The sequence below is a fragment of the Stenella coeruleoalba genome (genome assembly GCF_951394435.1).
Source record: "Stenella coeruleoalba genome assembly, chromosome: 2".
NCBI classification, from domain to species: Eukaryota; Metazoa; Chordata; class Mammalia; order Artiodactyla; family Delphinidae; genus Stenella; species Stenella coeruleoalba.
Window position 1 is genome coordinate 49,611,777 of NC_137147.1, and position 21,406 is coordinate 49,633,182.

At 35.0% G+C, this 21,406-nt stretch overlaps 1 protein-coding gene across 2 annotated transcripts in view; it reads left to right on the top strand.

The window, feature by feature from the left end:
* The window catches only part of SOS2 (SOS Ras/Rho guanine nucleotide exchange factor 2), a 100,856-nt gene that overhangs the window by 46,465 nt on the left and 32,985 nt on the right, over positions 1-21,406 (top strand). The window contains exons 7-11 of one of the 2 annotated variants that reach the window (XM_079912198.1): positions 911-1,021; positions 4,637-4,735; positions 19,184-19,311; positions 19,795-20,450; positions 20,547-20,628. In XM_079912198.1, coding sequence (XP_079768324.1) covers positions 911-1,021; positions 4,637-4,735; positions 19,184-19,311; positions 19,795-20,450; positions 20,547-20,628 — 1,076 coding nt within the window. The remainder of the gene's footprint in view (positions 1-910; positions 1,022-4,636; positions 4,736-19,183; positions 19,312-19,794; positions 20,451-20,546; positions 20,629-21,406) is intronic. The other variant, XM_079912199.1, reaches the window with a different exon arrangement.

A 21,406-nucleotide genomic window follows, 5' to 3' on the forward strand; every position in this document is an offset into this window, starting at 1 on the left:
TATCCGTTTATTTGTTGATGGACTCTTGTGCTTTTTCCACCTTTTTGGCTATTGTGAATAATGCTACAGTAAACATTGGCATATGAGTATCTGTTTGAGTCACTGTTTTCAGTTCTTTTGAGTATATACTTAGGAGTAGAATTGCTGGGTCATATGGTAATTCTTTGTTTAGCTTTTTGAGGAACTGCCAAACTGTTTTCCACAGGGGCTACACCATTTTGCAATTCCCACTGGCAGTGGACAAGGGTTCCAATTTCTCTGCATCCTTGCCAACACTTGTTATTTTCTGAAAAACATACTGCATTTTTAACATACAAAAATGAAACAAATCTTAGTTCTAGCTAAACATTGGAGATGTTGATTATTATAAAATAATAGGAATTTATTTCAGTATAAACATGGACAAAATATGGGAAGTTTCTGTTTTGTTAGTTTACTGTATGTTAGTCTTTGCTTTCTTTTTCTAATTTTGAAAAAGTGGAGAGTGGATAAAACAGTGGGAATATCACTTTTTGCTTCCTTTGAAAATAATCCTCAGTGTAAACTCATTTCAACCTAGGTAAACCTAACTGAAATTTCAAATCCTGGCCTTATTTTACTAATAAGTACACCTTTTGTTTATCTGGGGTAAATGTGCGTACACATTTTAATAGTTTGATACTTGTGACCACAAATCAGTGACCTAACTTAAGACCAGTAGCTTCTTGTCATCCATTGCCCAGGGTCATTACTTACATTTATTAAACATTTCCAAGTTACAGCCATAGTCATTATTTGTCCCTGAAATAAAAAAAATTCTGAAACCTAATGGAGGACTTAAATAAAAATTTGCCATTAAGTAATCTGTGCCATATTAGTAGAAAAGATGTTCTTTTAAACCTAACACGTTTTCCTTTTTAAAAAAAAATAGGAACAAGCATTTGATCCTTATGAAACATTATCACAGGATATTCTTTCACCAAAATTTAATGAACATTTCAGTAAGTTGATGGCCAGACCTGCAGTGGCTCTACACTTTCAGGTAAACTTAAATTGAATGTTATTTTTAATAAAGCAACTAAAGAAATATTTCACCAGTTCTTCAAAATCTGTTAATTGTAAGCCTATTCTAGGTTGTTTTCTGTTTTCTGTCTTGAGTTTTTTCAGTTTGTCCTTAATGTGGAAACCTTTTATAGAATACCATCACAAATACTGATTGACTAGAAAAATCTGGCATATTCTGGATCTGAGATGTAGAGATGAATATGGAGAGCTATTTCAGGATCTTATTCCCTACAGGAGATAAAACCAAAATCATGAAGAGTGGAGAATATCCTCACATATATTCATACAGATTTCTCTATCAGGCCTGTCATTTAAAGGAGATAGATATATTAATGGAGAGTATGCAAGTTAATTGGTTCAGTAATGCAATTAGATAAAATGAGAGTAAGTGGAGAGAGAGTAAAAATTATATTTTTACTCTCTCAACACTTAAAGAAGGTAACATTGGCATTGATGATCCTTGACTACTACTTCCTGCATTTAGACTGGCTCTTCTCCCTTAGCATATGAATATGGTCAAATCTTTATTGTCCTAAAACAAGCGAATAAATAAACAAATCTTTGTCACTCTAGCTCGTCCCCTTTTTGTTTTTTCCATTTGTCGCCAGTTGTCTTCATATTACTTTTTATCATTCTCCATCAAACTGCTACCATCTGTGTTCTAATCAGGATGTAACACTAAAAACTGCCCTTCACAGTGAACTTAACCACCAAATCCTGTGGATATTTTGATTTCATATTTATGTCTGTAGTATTTATTAGTACCCCTGTTGTCCTTTTTGACTCCTATGATACTACTTACACCTAATTTTCATCTTCTCTGGTTTCTTCTCAGTCTCCGTAGTTGCAGGTGTTACCCAACTTCTGTTAGCAGCCCCTGCTGTTCTATTCCTCTGTACTATCCTTCAGTGACTTTATCCATGCCCTTTGCTTTCACCTATATGCTGGTGACTTCCTATTTGTATTCTCAAGTCATAACTTTCTTTTGAACAGTGGATGTATGTGTGTGTGTGTATGTATATACTTTCGTATAACCAGCCGACCTTTAAACTAATTCATTTGAATATCCCACGAGGACTTCAAATATAAATGTTCAAAACAACTTACCTGCCTCCCTCCTTTACTGTGAGTTCCCATTATTATCATCTTCTACTTCTACTCTACTCAAAAACTTGTCAACTTGGAATAAAAGGTACACTTAATTCTCAAAATTTACTTAATTGAAGGAATAATTCTTTAAGTTAAATCTTATATATTCATATAAACCATGAAGTAGGCATTAGTTAAATGGAAAAATCTGCTTATAAAATCTTTGCATACTCATCAAAAGCACTCACAACATTTCTTGTTTTATTCTTACTTTACTAGTAATTCTTACTATGGGATTTGAATGGGATTTGAAATTTGAATTTAAGACCCAATTATTTAAGCTGTTGTTCCAGATATTCAGTAAAATTCAGAGTTAGATATAAAACCCCTTTTCAGGCCAAACTCACTTGTACTGTATTAACTTAAAACAGATTCTTCATTTGTAAAATGAAAAAGTAATGTTTTCTCAAAAAACTTTAATAAAAGTTTTTTATTAAAAAAACACAACAAAACTTCTTTAGAAGATGTAGGCATACTTTAAGAATATGAGCTTTGGAGTCAGAACTTCTGGCTTTGAGCCAATTAATAGTTGTCTTACCCTGATCAAGTCACTTAATCTCTGAGAATCATTTTGCTCATTTGTAAAATGATGATGATAATGTATACCTCTTACGGTTATGAAAATTAAACAGGAATACACTAAGCACATTTGGCACATATTAAACAGTCAGACATTAGCTTGTGTTGTTTTTAGAGGACTCCTTACTCTATAAACACATTGCATTAATATTTTAGAATGCACTTTAGTAGCCATTTCAGTGCTAATTAACAATACAAATGATTTTTGTAGGCTAATTTTAAAGTTTCATCTTGGTTCCACTTAAAGCACTGTATATAAAATATATAAAATTATTTCTAGCATAATCTGTATCACTATCTTAAATGATAAAAGAAATTAATTTCTGCATATCCTGGTAAAAGTCTGTTGAACAAATTATAGTTTACTTGAGTTAACAATAGGTGAGAGTTATGGGAGGGTTTACCTATGAGTATATATTTTAAAAGCAGCATCTCGAACCCTTTCTTCACTTTGTATATTGCTTCTGTCTGTATTTACCTGATGAGGAGAAATACCACTTTAAATAAGTCAGCCTTAATGACATTTAAAATCAACATGAGTAACTTTTAAATGCCTTATAAATTTTAGAAAATCATTTATTCTGCAGACTATTAGTTTTCAAAACTGGGATATACCTAACCCTAGCTATACACTAAGATTTTCCAGGCAATATAAGGGTACAGATATATTTAAGGGAATTAGTTTCTAGTCTAACCTTGTTTGTGTTGTTGCATTCTCTTCCAATTTTTCTTACACATTACTTCTCGTCATATTGAATTTTTCATTATGCATTGATCCAAGGTGTAAAAACCTCCAGGGTACCAGCCAGGGAAAAGAAAAAAAAAAAAAAAGGATTGCTCCTGAAGGAGAGTTTATTGAGTGCAAAGCAAAAAGGGTTCCAAAAGCAGGGGATGGGGTGATTGTGTTAAAAACTCTCGGTAGTTGAAATGTCATATGTACCTTTGTCTTGTCATGTTTATCTAAAAATTAAGAAATGAGAAGTTTGTAACAAGGGTGAATATTACCTTTTTTAAAAAGTGCTTCATCATTCATTGGACATTGTGATAAAGGAGAGGTGAGGCTTGTAAAGTTCTCATACCTGCATGTTTTATGTTAGAAACAGTTAGAGGTTCTTCCAGATGCTTGCTGTATGTAAGACTGTGACATTAACATGTGTATTTCAAGTTAAGAATGAAGTCAGACTTGTTGCAGAAATTTAGTCTGATCTGGCTATTTTGACAGTGAAGATTGGCTTTATCAATTAAGTTATATAACAGACATTTTTCATAAATTAAATGAGCCAAATCTGAAATTTATTTGATCATTGTTTGGTGAAATATATTTAAATCACATCTACAATGTACCACATCCCCCAAAACACATTCTTTGTAACTACTTAAAACATTTTTAATAAAATTGACATAAAAATGTGTGAGACAGTACATAGCTTTTCGGCATTCCTTTAGGATATGTGGAAGCCAAAACTTTTGAAGAAAAGCTGAGAAGAATATTGTTAAAGTTATTTTAGCCATGAAAGATGAAATGTATATATTTAATTATCTGATAACTTAAAGGAGGAAAAAACTTGATTTACAGCACTTCAATTTCAATATAGAACATTCTTCCTGTTATAGTTTTGTTAGTCTGTATCTTGTATTCTTTTTTTGGGGCGGAGTGGGGGGCACACCGCGCAGCTTGTGGGTTCTTAGTTCCCTGACCAGGGATTGAACCCGGGGCTCCGGCAGTTAAAGTGCCAAGTCCTAACCACTGGACCTCCAGGGAATTCCCTGTAACTTGTATTCTTAAAATCTGCTTCTGTTAGGCACTACTGTTACATAACCTTGATATCAGAGATATACTGTTTTTTGTCTTTTTGCTTTGCAGTCCATTGCTGATGGTTTTAAAGAGGCAGTTCGTTATGTCCTTCCACGCCTTATGCTGGTGCCAGTATATCATTGTTGGCACTATTTTGAATTATTAAAGGTAAGATGAAAGCTTCCTGAGGCAAAAAAATAGTTGCATTTATGAGGCTTAAAACCTTTTTTTAAATCTGATGTTATTTTCCATACTTTTTATTCATAAAAGTAAAGTATCTTAAATGTCTCCCTTCTTTCCACAGACCATAGAGAAACGCCTATATTTTTTATCTTCATGTCATTTCCAAGTGGTAGATAGAGTAAAATGTATCTTTATCATTTGATAATATAAATTCTCAAAGTAATAACATCATAAAAATGTTGACTTTTTAAAAATTATATTTTGGAGACACAGCAACAATGGTTTAACTCTTATTTTATATAAGTAATTAATAACTTTTATGTATAGCATTGTTCTAAACTTCCATCTTGTTATAACTTGTCAAGAAAAACGCTTTAAAGTTGACACCTTTTCCACATGCAGTATGCAGTGTAATAGCTAGAAACCAAGCAACAAATTAAAAAATAAAGTTATGGTAAAAGTTGAACTCTTTTTAAATATCAGTACACATAAAAATATATTGAATTCCTAAAGTTCTAATATGTAGTATAAACTTTATTATGATATATACATAGAGAAAAGTATAAAAACATAAACATGTTTTATAATAAATAAATGTAATGCGTAAACACACCAGAGGTAAACCACTACCCTGACTTTAATGGTAATTACTTTTTTGCTTTTCTTTACTTTAACCACCTATGTGTATATCACTAGAAATATATGTAGCCTGTTTCTGAACTTTTTAATCAATTGGATCAAATTATATATATTAGTTTGTGTCTTTTATCTTCTTTCAAAGTTATATTTGTATGATTCATTGATGTGGTTGTATGTTGTTCTAGTTTAATTTTCTTCCATTGTTTGAATAAACCATGATTTATTTATCCTTTCCTGGTTGAACAACAGTTTTTTTTGTTTTTGTTTTTGTTTTTTTGCGGTACGCGGGCCTCTCACTGTTGCTGCCTCTCCCGTTGCGGGGCACAGGCTCCAGATGCGCAGGCTCAGCGGCCATGGCTCACGGGCCCAGCCGCTCCGCGGCATTTGGGATCTTCCCGGACCGGGGCACGAACCCGTGTCCCCTGCATCGGCAGGTGGACTCTCAACCACTGCGCCACCAAGGAAGCCCCAGCACAACAGTTTTTTGCTATTACTGATAACACTTGCTATGGACATTCTCTTTATATCTCTTGGTACACATGTGCATGCATTTTGTGTCTCTAGAGTATATACTCAGGGTTGGAATTGCTTGGTCATAGGGTGTGCATATTTTCAGATTTAATAGATGATGTCAAACAGTTTTCCAACGTGGGTTTTACAGTTTATACTCCTACCAGAATGCAGGTGATGTCTCTTTATGCATATTTTCATATTTTAAAATTTCTGTCATATGGTGTATTTATAATGGTATGCGGTGTTTTTAATTTGTATTTTCTTGATTATTAATGTGGTTGGGTATATGTTTATTGGCCTTTTTGATAACCTTTTATAGGGTTATTCAAATCTTTTGCCACTGTAAATATCTTCTGTGACTTGTCTTTGCATTTCATATTTCTATTTGTTTTTCTTGTTGTTGTGCATTAATTAAAACTTAGTATATTCCATATTTTTTCTAAGAGTTTAGTTTCACTGATGAGATCTATTGTGTGTAGGCTTCGTACGACTAATACATTAGCAGCCCCAGATGTATATTTAGATTCCTAAAAATTTTTAGAGAATGTTCATGTCTAATTGGAAGTCCTATCATTAGTCTTAGAGTTGCCTTCTAATATTTGCCAACATTTAAAAATCCCGGCTTGACTATAATTGAAGCTTACTTTTTTCTCCTATCTGGATGATTGGTTTTTAAAATCTCTGAGATCTGAATCTAAAATCAGACATTGACTATGATGCCCTGACTCATCCTGAGGCCACAGCTACTTTTACTACCAATTAATTACTGGACTCCAAGTACTCTTAGCCATTGTGACTGGGACTAGTAGTTGGTCAGTTAATTAAAAATAAGGCAAAGAATCATAAAAAAGAAATATGCATATTTTATTTCAATAAATACATACACACAAAACCCCTACAAATGAACATTTATATGTATTTATATGCTAATCTGTTGACTTGGGGTAAAACTTTTTCTTTGAGTATGAATCTTGCTTAAGTACAAAAAGTATCTTCTATGATTTCTATTTTCCCTTTCTTTTAGATGGTACATAAACTTGAAGATGCTTGTAAAGCAATCTGAGTGCAGATATCTTTTAAGTATTTATAATTTTTCCAAATCTTTTATGATTATCTTCCCTATACCTTTTTTTCTTTCTTTCTTTTCTTACTAGTCATGCATTTTATGCACATCAGTGTATAAATGTCAATCCCAATCGCCCAATTCATCCCACCCTCACCTCACCCGCCACCACTTTCCCCCCTTGGTGTCCATACATTTGTTCTCTACATCTGTGTCTCAATTTCTGCCCTGCAAACCGGTTTATCTCTACCATTTTTCTAGGTTCCACATATATGCGTTAATATACGATATTTGTTTTTCTCTTTCTGACTTACTTCACTCTGTATGACAGTCTCTGGATGCATCCACGTCACTACAAATGACCCAATTTCATTCCTTTTCATGGCTGAGTAATATTCCATTGTATATATGTACCACATCTTCTTTATCCATTCGTCTGTTGTTGGGCATTTAGGTTGCTTCCATGACCTGGCTATTGTAAATAGTGCTGCAGTGAACATTGGGGTGCATGTGTCTTTTTGAATTATGGTTTTCTCTGGGTATATGCCCAGTAGTGGGATTGCTGGGTCATACGGTAATTCTATTCTTAGTTCTTAAAGGAACTGCCATACTGTTCTCCATAGTGACTGTATCAATTTACATTCCCAGCAGCAGTGCAAGAGGGTTCCCTTTTCTCCACACCCTCTCCAGCATTTGTTGTTTGTAGATTTTCTGATGATGCCCATTCTAACTGGTGTGAGGTGATACCTCATTGTAGTTTTTTTTTTTTTTTTTTTAATAAAGCATTGATAACAAATACCTCATTGTAGTTTTGATTTGCATTTCTCTAATAATTAGTGATGTTGAGCAGCTTTTCATGTGCTTCTTGGCCATCTGTATGTCTTCTTTGGAGAAATGTCTATTTAGGTCTTCTGCCCATTTTTGGATTGGGTTATTTGTTTTTTTAATATTGAGATGCATAAGCTGTTTATATTTTTTGGAGATTAATCCTTTGTCCGTTGATTCATTTGCAAATATTTTCTCCCATTCTGATGGTTGTCTTTTCGTCTTGTTTATGGTTTCCTTTGCTGTGCAAAAGCTTTTAAGTTTCATTAGGTCCCATTTGTTTATTTTTGTTTTTGTTTCCATTACTCTAGGAGGTGGATCAAAAAAGATCTTGCTGTGATTTATATCAAAGAGTGTTCTTCCTATGTTTTCCTCTAAGAGTTTTATAGTGTCTGGCCTTACATTTAGGTCTTTAATCCATTTTGAGTTTATTTTTGTGTATGGTGTTAGGGAGTGTTCTAATTTCATTCTTTTACATGTAGCTGTCCAGTTTTCCCAGCACCACTTATTGAAGAGACTGTCTTTTCTCCATTGTATATCCTTGCCTCCTTTGTCATAGATTAGTTGACCATAGATGTGTGTTTGTGTTTTTTACATTTTTTTCCCTGTAATTGATTTCTAATCTCATAGCGTTGTGGTCAGAAAAGATGCTTGATATGATTTCAATTTTCTTAAATTTACTGAGGCTTGATTTGTGACCCAAGATGTGATCTATCCTGGAGAATGTTCTGTGCGCACTTGAGAAGAAAGTGTAATCTGCTGTTTTTGGATGGAATGTCCTATAAATATCAATTAAATCTATCTGGTCTATTGTGTCATTTAAAGCTTGTGTTTCCTTTTTAATTTTCTGTTTAGATGATCTGTCCATTGGTGTAAGTGAGGTGTTAAAGTCCCCCACTATTATTGCGTTACTGTCGATTTCCTCTTTTAGAGCTGTTAGCAGTTGCCTTATGTATTGAGGTGCTTCTGTGTTGGGTGCATATATATTTAAAATTGTTACATCTTCTTCTTGGATTGATCTCTTGATCATTACGTAGTGTCCTTCCTTGTCTCTTGTAACATTCTTTATTTTAAAGTCTTTTTTTTTTTTTTTTTTGGCGGTACGCGGGCCTCTCACTGTTGTGGCCTCTCCCATTGCGGAGCACAGGCTCCGGACGCGCAGACTCAGTGGCCATGGCTCACGGGCCCAGCCGCTTCGCGGCATGTGGGATCTTCCTGGACCAGGGCACGAACCCGTGTCCCCTGCATCAGCAGGCGGACTCTCAACCACTGTGCCACCAGGGAAGCCCTAAAGTCTATTTTATCTGATATGAGTATTGCTACTCTAGCTTTCTTTTGATTTCCATTTACATGGAATATCTTTTTCCATCTCCTCACTTTCTGTCTATATGTGTCCCTAGGTCTGAAGTGGGTCTCTGGTAGGCAGCATATGTTCGGGTCTTGTTTATGTATCCATTCAGCCAGTCTGTGTATTTTGGTTGGAGCATTTAATCCATTTACATTTAAGGTAATTATCAATATGTCTGTTCCTATTACCATTTTCTGAATTGTTTTGGGTTTGTTATTGTAGGTCTTTTCCTTCTCTTCTGTTTCCTGCCTTGCGAAGTTCCTTTAGCTTTTGTTGTAAAGCTTGCTTGGTGCTTCTGAATTCCTTAGCTTTTGCTTGTCTGTAAAGCTTTTGATTTCTCCATCGAATCTGAATGAGATCCTTGCTGGGTAGAGTAATCTTGGTTGTAGGTTCTTCCCTTTCATTGCTTTAAGTATATCATGCCACTGCCTTCTGGCTTGTAGAGTTTCTGCTGAGAAATCAGCTGTTAACCTTATGGGAGTTCCCCTGTGTGTTATTTGTCGTTTTTCCCTTGCTGCTTTCAATAACTTCTCTTTGTCTGTAATTTTTGCCAATTTGATTACTATGTGTCCCGGCGTGTTTCTCCTTGGGTTTATCCTGTGTGGGACTCTCTGTGCTTCCTGGACTTGGGTGGCTATTTCCTTTCCCATGTTAGGGAAGTTTTCGACTATAATCTCTTCAAACATTTTCTCTGGTCCTTTCTCTCTCCTCCTTCTGGGACCCCTATAATGCGAATGTTGTTGTGTTTAATGTTGTCCCAGAGGTCTCTTAGGCTGTCTTCATTTCTTTTCATTCTTTTTTCTTTATTCTGTTCCGCAGCAGTGAATTCCACCATTCTCTCTTCCAGGTCACTTACCTGTTCTTCTGCCTCAGTTATTCTGCTATTGATTCCTTCTAGTGCATTTTTCATTTCAGTTATTGTACTGTTCATCTCTGTTTGTTTGTTCTTTAATTCTTCTAGGTCTTTGTTAAACATTTCTTGCATCGTCTCGATCTTTGCCTCCATTCTTTTTCTGAGGTCTTGGATCATCTTCACTATCATTATTCTGAATTCTTTTTCTGGATTTCATTTAGTAGTTTTTCTGGGGTTTTATCTTGTTCCTTCATCTGGTACATAGCCCCCTGCCTTTTCATCTTGTCTGTCTTTCTGTGAGTGTGGTTTTAGTTCCACAGGCTGCAGGATTGTAGTTCTTGCTTCTGCTATCTGCCCTCTGGTTGATGAGGCTATCTAAGAGGCTTGTGCAAGTTTCCTGATGGGAGGGACTGGTGGATGGTAGAGCTGGCTGTTGCTCTGGTGGGATTAAAACTTTAATCCCCTTGACTGCTGATGGGTGGGGCTGGGTTCCATCCCTGTTGGTTGTTTGGCCTGGAGCTCTTTGGTGGGACTAATGCCAGACTCTGGGAAGGCTCATGCTAAGGAGCACTTCCCAGAACTTCTGCTGCCAGTGTTCTTGTCCCTTGGTGAGCCACAGTTGCCTGCTGCCTCTGCAGGAGACCCTCCAACACTAGCAGGTAGGTCTGGTTCAGTCTCCTGTGGGGTCACTGCTCCTTCCCCTGGGTCCCGATGTGTGTGCCCTTCAAGAGTGGAGTCTCTGTTTCCCCCAGTCCTGCCAAAGTCCTGCAGTCAAATCCCAGTAGCCTTCAAAGTCTGATTCTCTAGGAATTCCTCCTCCCGTTTCCAGGCTCCCAGGTTGAGAAGCCTGATGTGTGGCTCAGAACCTTCACTCCAGTGGGTGGACTTCTGTGGTATAATTGTTCTCCAGTTTGTGAGTCACCCACCCAGCGGTTATGGGATTTGATTTTATTGTGATTGCGCCCCTCCTACCGTCTCAGTGCGGCTTCTCCTTTGTCTTCGGAGGTGGGGTATCTTTTTTGGTGAGTTCCAGTGTCTTCCTGTTGATGATTGTTCAGCAGTTAGTTGGGATTCTGGTGTTCTCGAAAGAGGGAGTGAGAGCATGTCCTTCTACTCTGCCATCTTGAACCAATCTCCCTATAGCTTTTAAAAAGACTTGCTTTAAAATTATTTGATTTGAGTTTTCATATAAATATTTTATACTCATATTTCTTTAACTTATATAGAAATTAAATTACATAATAGCATAAGCACAAGTGTCATACATGTTTGGAAACATGTACTACTGATTCTTGGTAAGTATATGACTCAATTAGTGGGATCAGAAGGACCTTATTCTAGAGGTATTCTAGAGAGTGACCCACTTATTTATAGCATTATTGTCCTGTGGGAATCAGTCTGTATGTTATACAGTTGGAATAATCCATAGTCAGAAATACATTCATGTGAATTGTACATTTACTGCATTTCTCACACTGTCACATTTTACTTCCAATCAGTTCAAAGTAGTATAAGTGAAGACACGTTCTTAACATTTTTCATTGCCTAGAGTAAAAAAAATTGAGATATATACATGGTTAAAGGCACTGAAAATATTGGCATTTCTTTCTCAATTTTTGAGGCTTGGGGTGAGGAGAGTGAGGGTGATAAGTGGAAAGAATACCTGCAAACATCCTCAGATGTTACCCACCTTAAAGGGCTGTGTTTAAACTTATGCTCCATATTTTATTAGGAGGGCTACACTGGAAATTTCACTTATCTTTCCTTAATTACAGTTTTCTTACATGGGCAATATTAAGGTTGCTAATTAGTGATGTTTTATGAGTTATAATATCAATTTCCATGTATATACATATATTTATATATGTTAATTTATGTATGTATATTAAATTATTATATATGCATAAACAGTTATATTACACTTACAATGTTTAAACACAAAATTTTTAGAATACAGTATGTCAGGCACTTTGGTTATATGTTAAAATATATCTCAATATGAATTAACTTACTGTTTTCCCAAATAGAAAAGCCTTTGAAAAATGTAAGTGAATAATTGAATAGTTCCCAGAACTTAAAATTGCAGAGGAGTGTCTTGAGTGCTATATTGGGAGCGTTGGTGAATAAAGGATGCAATGATAATGGTATATGACAAAAAAAAAAGAGAGAAGAAACACATTAAGCATCACGATGATGCTGTATACATGCGTGTATACACACACAAGAAACAGAAAGTGTTTTGAAACACTACTTAGCATTTCATGCAGTATATTCATGTACTATATTCTGTTCTATTCTGTTTCTTTCATTTTTAAAGAAAGGATTCGTTCATGTCATAATTCAATAGATTATGACATGCATTTTGAAAAATACAAAATAAGGACTAATTCTAGATAGAAGCAAAGAGGATTATCACATGGTCAGATTAGAAACCGCTTTTTACTTTTATATCTGTTCTGACTGTTATACTGTTCCTTTTAATAACATTTTGTTTTTAATTGTGGTAAAGCATAACATGAAATTTACCATCTTAACAATTTTAAGTGTACGGTTCAGTAGACTTAAGTATATTGCTATACAGCCAGTGTTGGACACTTGGGTTGCTTCTACTTTTTGGCTTATGTAAATAATACTGCTACAGATATCGGTGAACAAATATGTCCTCGAGACTCTGCTTTCAATTCTTTTGGATATATACCCAGAAGTGGAATTGCTGGAGCATAGGGTAATTCTATTTTTAATTTTTTTTTTTTTTTTTTTTGCAGTACGTGGGCCTCTCACTGTTGTGGCCTCTCCCGTTGCGGAGCACAGGCTCCGGATGCGCACACTCAGCGGCCATGGCTCACGGGCCTAGCCGCTCCGCGACATGTGGGATCTTCCTGGACCGGGGCACGAACCCGTGTCCCCTGCATTGGCAGGCAGACTCTCAACCACTGTGCCACCAGGAAAGCCCCTATTTTTAATTTTTTGAGAAGCACTGTACAGTATTTCATAGCAGCTTTATACCATTTTATATTCCCACCAACAGCACACACGCATTCCAATTTCTCCATATCCTTGCCAGCACTTGTTATTTTCAGTATTTTTGTTTTTTGATAGTAGCCATCCTAATGGATGTGAGGTGGTAGCTCATTGTGGTTTTGACTTGCATTTCCCTATTAGTGACGGTGAGCATTTTTTCATTTGCTTGTTGGCCATTCGTATATCTTCTTTGGAGTAATGTCTGTTCAAGTCCTTTGCCCATTTTTAATTTGGGTTGTTTGTATTTTTGTGGTTGTATTATAGGAGTTCTTTATATATTCTGAATATTAGTACCTTATCGGATCTGTCATTTGTAAATGTTCTCTCATTCTGTTGATTGCCTTTTTGTGATACTGTTTGGGCTCAAGTACTCATCCAAAGGAAACTTCATTTCACGTTGAACTTACTTTGGGATGAGAACCTATAAAAGAAGCCTCAACCAGTGTGACTTAAGGCTATCATAGTCTTTTGGGAATAGAAAACGCAGTCCTGCAGCAGTTTTAAGCCAGTTTTAATTTTAAATATCTGCCCCAGTCATATACCAAGGGAGATTTATTTGTGGACATAATATTTAAATATTATTTGAGTTTTATTTCCCAGAATCAGATTTTATGATAAGCAAGATAGAAAAACACAAAACAACTACATAATGAGAAATTAGAGGATATCATATATAGTTTTCCTGAAATTATTTTACAGTATGTTGTTGGATTATTATTATTTTTTAAAATCCTTATTTATTTATTTGTTTGTTTGCTTTATTTATTTATTTTTGGCTGTGTTGGGTCTTCGTTGCTGTGCGCAGGCTTTCTCTAGATGCAGCGAGCAGGGGCTACTCTTCGTTGCGGTGCATGGCCTTCTCATTGCGGTCGCTTCTCCTGTTGCGGAGCACCAGCTCTAAGTGCGCAGGCTTCAGTAGTTGTGGCTCACGGGCTTAGTTGCTCCCCAGCATGTGGAATCTTCCTGGACCAGGGCGCGAACCCAGTGGATTCTTAACCACTGCACCACCAGGGAAGTCCTAGATTATTATTATTTATAGCAATACTTTAAAGTTCATTTTACAGGTAATAGGTTTCTTTTTTTGGCCTTTTCCAATTTAAACCCCTCTGGGGTTACTCATAAACTACTTTCATTTTCTTTATTTTTCTCAGATAAATTTTAGATTTTTTCCTTAATATGTATTTCAATCCTTATGTAAGAGGAAGAAGAAATAACAAATTCATTTCCTGATTTATAAGTATCTTTATAATACACTTCTTATATTCTAAGAAAAAAATCTGTGTTTATCCTTCTGTTACTAAGAACATACTGACTCTCACTTAGGAATTGATTTATTCAAAGCTAAGTAACATTCTTTTACTCTCTAACTCTGGTCATTCTCTGGAAATTTAGTAATGGAAAGAATAAAAATTCGCCTCTCGAGAACTTAATCCATCTTAATTTAGTTTAAAGCTTAACAGGAAGACCTATTATTAATGACTTCAGTGAGGTTCATTGGGAAAGGTAAGCCAATATTTCAGTGAGACAATTGAAATTGCTTCTTTAGTAATACTTTTTTTTAACCTTTTACTTTGAAAAACATAGAAAAAAAGTTACAAAAATGGTATAGTAAACTCCCTTCATCTAAATTTGCTAATGGTTAACATTATGTAACAATTACTCTGTCAGTTTCTTTGCATTCCTGTGTGTGTGTAAATGTATTTATAACATCAAGAACTTGAGATAATGTCTATTTGGAAGAAATGTTCGGACTCTTGAAAAAAACGATGAGGAATATTTTACTGCATAATATTTACTCTTTCAATACTGAAACATCACTCAAGGACATCTAAAGGAAGATAATACACATTTTAAAAGATCACATAAAGAAAAGTGATAGGTTTTAATGAGCTGAATTTCCCACCAAATTACTAAAATTCTATTTTTATGAAAATCTAGAGAGAAGTTTATTACTATCAAAAGAGAATTGATCACATATATTTCACATCTAAACTGAATTCCCAGCATAATGAATTTGAGACAAATTCATAATTTATTATAATTTCCCTTGCTTTAGGCACACATGTCTATAACAGATACAGCATTTTATAGAAATTCAAGAGAAACATGGTAAGTATTTCAGTGAAGTCTCATAAGAGTTAACAAAAAACTTACGTGAAGTGCAGGGTACACATATACACAACTAAGGAGAATAATGATTATCAGTTAAGCAAGGAATATATTCTTCAGTCAAATTCATAAGGTACTACACATTAATGAAAGATCACTTCCACTTTACTTAGCTTAAGCATATATTGTAAGGGCATTTATTCTCTTTGACCTCTTTTCCAAAGCACACTTACTTCATTTTATTTCTTAAACTGTGTAATTACCCAGTTTGTTTTTAAGGTAGAGGGGATCTCCTTTAACTCGCGTTCACCAGATTTTGTCATAGTTCAGTATTTTGCATAATTGTGTTTTGTGTCATTGGAGAGAGGCGGTGTAGTAGTATGGCAAAAAGCCTGGACCCTGGAGTCAAAGTTCCTGGGTTTGAATATAGACTCTGCCACTTATCTTGGGTGTCTCAGTTTCTTCATCTGTGACATGTGTATAATAATAGTACCTATCTTACAGAGTTGTAACAGACATTATATAAGCTAATGCATAAAAGAGCATGCACAGAATAAGAACTTAATAAATGTTCATTGTCGTTATTTGTCTGAACACTTAACAAAATAATAAGTAGTTATACAGCAGTCACTCTTTCTGATTACCCTATTGGGTACTTACCATGTGTGGGTACTGTACTAAAAATGAATAAAATATATCCCCAAGCTTTAAGGAGTTCATGGTTTAGTAAAGAAGATGAACATCAGACAAATAATGGCAATATAATAAGTGCGTAATAGAAGTAGTTCAGTGGGATTACTGAGTCAGGAGTAACTAACCTCTGTCTAGGAAAGTTAGAAAAAAATTTATGAGTGTTGGGTATGCAGAGGTTTATCCTACTATTCTGGTGTGTTGGTGTTATTTAATTGGGGGAGCCATAAAAGGCAAATGCTGAGGAACTACTACAGATTAAAAGAGACAGTAGAAACATGATAGCTAAGTACACACTGACTGCATCCTGTATTGGGGGGGAATTGCACTAAAGGACAGGATTGGGACATTAACTAAATTGGATATGCACTGTAAATTAGATTACAGAACATTACTAAAGTTAAATTTCCTGAAGTTGATCACTATACTGTAAAAGAATTTTTGTTCTAAGACACATTACTGAAATATCAAAGGAGTAAAGGGGAATAACACTATTTGAGAGTAGTTTGTGATATATTTGAATTTTCCTGATATTTCGAAACCAATCTCAGAACCATTTAGCAATGGTTCACCTTCCTCAGCAAGGAACTGAGAGGACTGTATCACAAACTACTCTCAGATAGTTCAGGGGGAAAATGCACATACACTCACACACAGAATGATGAAGCCTATGTGGCAAAGTGTTAAAAACTGGTGACTCAGGGCTTCTCTGGTGGTGCAGTGGTTAAGAATCTGCCTGCCAATGCAGGGGACATGGGTTTGAGCCCTGGTCCGGGAAGATCCCACATGCCGTGGAGCAACTAAGCCCGTGCGCCACAACTACTGAGCCTGCGCTCTAGAGCCCGCGAGCCACAACTACTGAGCCCACGTGCTGCAACTACTGAAGCCCGCGCGCCTAGAGCCTGTGCTCCTCAACAAGAGAAGCCACCACAATGAAAAGCCCGCACACTGCAAGGAAGAGTAGCCCCCGCTGGCCGCAACTAGAGAAAGGCCGCGTGCAGCAAAGAAGACCCAACGCAGCCAAAAATAAACAAATAAATTTATTAAAAAAACAAAAACTGGTGACTCGAGTATACAGCAGTTGTATTACTTTTATAGCTTTTCTACAAATTTGATATTATTTCAAAAGAGAAAACTTAAGGGGGGAGAAAAAAGGAAAGAGCTTCATAGGGAGGAGGCATTTGAACTGTATCATAGAGGCTGAATTCACCAGGTAGATAAGGAGGAGCAGAGCCAGATAGGTAGAAGGCCACAGCAGTGTGAAAGAGCATGACTTAACTTGCAAGGCAGTTCAGTGTGGTAACTTCCGTGTCACTGTAAGAATACATTCTCTCAGACAGCTATAGAGAATTAGCTTGGATATTCATTAATCTGTTGTTTGTTGAATCTCACTGCCAAAAATTCAAGAAACGTTTAGCAAATTATTGGACTACATTTACGCCAAAGAAAGCCATTGTTTTGTATACTTGTATCACCAAGAAATCATCCTGAAGGTTTTTTTCTCTTTGACAGCCTGTAATTCTTCATGGATATTTAGAAATGACAAGGCCATTTATGTGGAAGAGTTTGAGCACTCTTAAGACCAAGTAGACAGTAGAAATTTAGTATCCTCATACATGTAAATTGAAAAGCAGTTCTCATTTTGGTAGAATCTCATTAGTGATAATTTGGAAATTTGGATCAACAAAAGCAATAAGAATAAAACTATAATTAAGCATTTTATATCATCAGTGTCCGTATTTACTAGGGAAGTATTTTAGAGTGGAGCTGAAAAGAATCTTTTTGTAAGAAATCTTTGAAACAGCAAAATAAGTGATTTGGTAGTAATTTTCACCTTTAGAAGTCAGAATGATTGAGTGAAGATCATTTTTCAAACTTCCTGTGGTTTTTTGTCTCTTTTTCCTTTTAAATTTTCTGTTTCTTAAATCTAGAGGATGAAGGTTTTACTTCCGATGGTAGTCACTTAAATTATTTATATTGCAAATCTTTGATAGCAAGACTTTTATATGTATCTTAAAAAATATCAGATGGCTCTGTGCTCTATATAGAGAGAATTTTGTTTTTTAGAGAATAATTTCTAGACATATAAATGAAAGTTAATGGACCTAGTACTTAAACAGTATCCATTCAGTTCCTTGCTGAGGAAAGGGAACCATTGCTGAATGGTTTTCAGATTGTTCTTGGAATATAAGGAAAATTTGTCATAAAATTTCTAGTGAGGTAGTTTAAGATCATGAAATACACTTAAATTTTTTAAAGTTTTCTGAAGCAATTGTAATTTTTCCATATTCTCACATGATTTTTCCATATTCTCATGTATTCTCATATAAATTTGTATCTGCATAATCTCTGTATAATGCTCCACTTTGAATTCTTCTGTCAAACAAATTAAAACACTGGCGCGGGCTTCCCTGGTGGCGCAGTGGTTGAGAGTCCGCCTGCCGATGCAGGGGACACGGGTTCGTGCCCGGTCCGGGAGGATCCCGCATGCCGCGGAGTGGCTGGGCCCGTGAGCCATGGCCGCTGGGCCTGCGCGTCCGGAGCCTGTGCTCCGCAATGGGAGAGGCCACAACAGTGAGAGGCCCGCGTACCGCAAAAAAAAAAAAAAGAAAAGAAAAGAAAAACACTGGCGCATCATCCAATCTGAATTATTTATTATAAGATGAATTTTCTTCCATTTTGAGACTGAGCTATGGGAGAAGTTTTTGGTTAAATGAAATAAAGCCAGAGTTGTTAGGATGAATAACGCAATTTGTAATTATAAATCTTATTTCTAAGATCAGTAAGATAGGATATTAACTTTCATGGTTTCTTGATGTTTACTAGAATAGTTGAACTTTACGATGTAAAAAATATCAGTTGAATCTTTGTGTGATGCTGTTTGTAGGAAAGTTTATGGTAGATTGAATTGCTAAAGTTAGCATACTTGATTATGTTGTATAACAAAGACATGCAAGCTTTTAGAAATCTTTAAAACTTAAGAATTTAGTCATTAGAGAATGTGGAGTAGTACGTGTTTTTCTCTGTTCATAGTTACTCATAAATAAAATAATTTGTAAGTTTCATGCTTTGCATGTTTTAAACTATTTTGATATATCTGGAAAATGTCCAAATAGTTATCACAGTTGCTTTTTTTTTTTTTTTCCTGATTGTAATGGTAGTAATATCTGTGTTGTATTTACATACGTAGAAAGAGGGCTGGTTGAAGGATCAGGAGGTATATACATAATTATATAAAATTATAGTTGTTTTTATTAAGTGTATTTAAAATTCTTTTGAGAGTTCATAATATTTGTTGCTGCTTCCTCTAATTATGAGAAAGGGAAAGAATTGACCAATGCAGGTTTAATTTTTCTTTTTGGTTTTTCTTAGCAATTGAAAGCATGTAGTGAAGAGCATGAAGACAGAGAATGTTTGAACCAAGCTATTACTGCTCTTATGAATCTCCAAGGTAGTATGGACCGAATTTACAAGCAGTATTCACCTAGACGCCGACCTGGGTAATTCCAAACTTTTGAAAATATGAATGCTTATGTCTGGTTTTCTAAAGAAGTGTAACTTACAGTGATAGTTGCATTCTTGAAAGTTATAGTTTTGTTTTACATTTTTCTTTTGTCCTTTAGTCTTTTAAAATTGGCATTGTTAAGATATATTTAATAAAATTTTTAAAAGATACATTAAATAATTTTTGTATCATTTATATAAGAAATTTAGTGTTATTTTCATTTTAATTCTTATGGCATTAAGAATGATATATAGAGCCTCTGCTGTTTCTCTTTCACAATAATGAAATTGAGGCATGTATTATTTAGTGGCAAAGTTAGAAGCGAGTAAATGCTGTGTGCAAAATCTAGTGTTTAGTTATTTAATATTTTTGTCACTTGATTTGAGGTAGTTCATACCTAAGGCAATTAAGGTTGCTTAACCATTGAATAAGCTAAATTTATCTGGGTTTTTTGTTGTTGTTGTTGCTGTTTTTTTAGGGATCCTGTTTGCCCTTTTTATAATCGTCAATTAAGAAGCAAGCACCTGGCTATTAAAAAAATGAATGAAATTCAGAAAAACATAGATGGATGGGAAGGCAAAGATATTGGACAGTGTTGTAATGAATTTATTATGGAAGGCCCATTGACAAGAATTGGTGCTAAACACGAACGGCACATTTTTCTCTTTGATGGCTTAATGATTAGCTGCAAACCCAATCATAGCCAGTCACGCCTTCCAGGATACAGTAGTGCAGAATACAGATTAAAAGAAAAATTTGTCATGAGGAAAATACAAATATGTGATAAAGAAGATACTTGTGAGTGCAAACATGCTTTTGAATTAGTATCCAAAGATGAAAACAGCATAATATTTGCTGCTAAGTCTGCTGAAGAGAAAAATAATTGGATGGCAGCACTTATTTCTCTTCATTATCGTAGTACTCTAGATCGAATGCTAGATTCAGTATTACTGAAGGAAGAAAATGAACAACCACTTAGATTACCGAGTCCTGAAGTGTATCGTTTTGTGGTAAAAGACTCTGAGGAAAACATTGTTTTTGAAGACAACTTGCAAAGTAGAAGTGGAATCCCCATTATTAAAGGAGGAACTGTGGTGAAATTAATTGAAAGGTTAACATATCACATGTATGCAGGTATGTAAGGAAGGAACCCCTCCAAAATATGGTACTTTGAATTAATTAATCTGAATAAATTGAATATGCAACCTGTTTTATGCTCTATCTTTTCAGATCCCAATTTTGTTCGCACTTTTCTTACTACGTATCGTTCATTTTGTAAACCACAGGAATTGCTAAGCTTACTGATTGAACGGTAAGAAAAATATTTCATTTATATTTAAATTTTTTTTAAAGTTAACTGTTTTGTACCTTGCAAAGTGCTAGGTATCTAGTATGTCCTCAGGTAGTTTTTGAACATAATTTATTTGACATTAAATTTGCAGTATTACTATTCTCTTCAAGCAGCATACTTACTGAAATCCCTGTTTATAACAGATCTTTTCAGATCTTAGCAATATTTATAGTGGTAATCAGAAAGACCCATTTTTACAGGATAAAAAAACTATGAATTTTAATGAAATTTTTTCTATTCAATAAAACAATACTTCCTTGAAAGAGACTTTTTACTTCTGAAACAAACTTTTTACCGTGGAAAATTTTAAAACATAAACGAGTAAGTAGAATATAATAAGCCCCATTTATCAATCATCCAACTTCAATAATTATCAACTCATGTTTCATCTGTTTCCATACTGACTTGAACACCCTAATTCCAGGATTATTTTGAAGTAAATCCTTGGCAACATATTTCATCTGTAAATATTCCCATTTTGTATTTCTAAAAGATAAGTGTCCTTATTAAAACCATAATACAGTATCATTATTAGACCTAAAAAAATTAAAATTTCCTTTATTATGATTAATTTTTTAAAATTAAGTTTTGGATTGACTTTTTTTTACTGAGTATGTTAGTGGTACTTTAAATGCTTTATAGGTTGAATGATAGTATATGGACTTCAAAATAATTTTTGTTTTACATTTTCAAACTTAACTACCAGAATTTTATCTGGACCTCTATCATTATGTTGTTC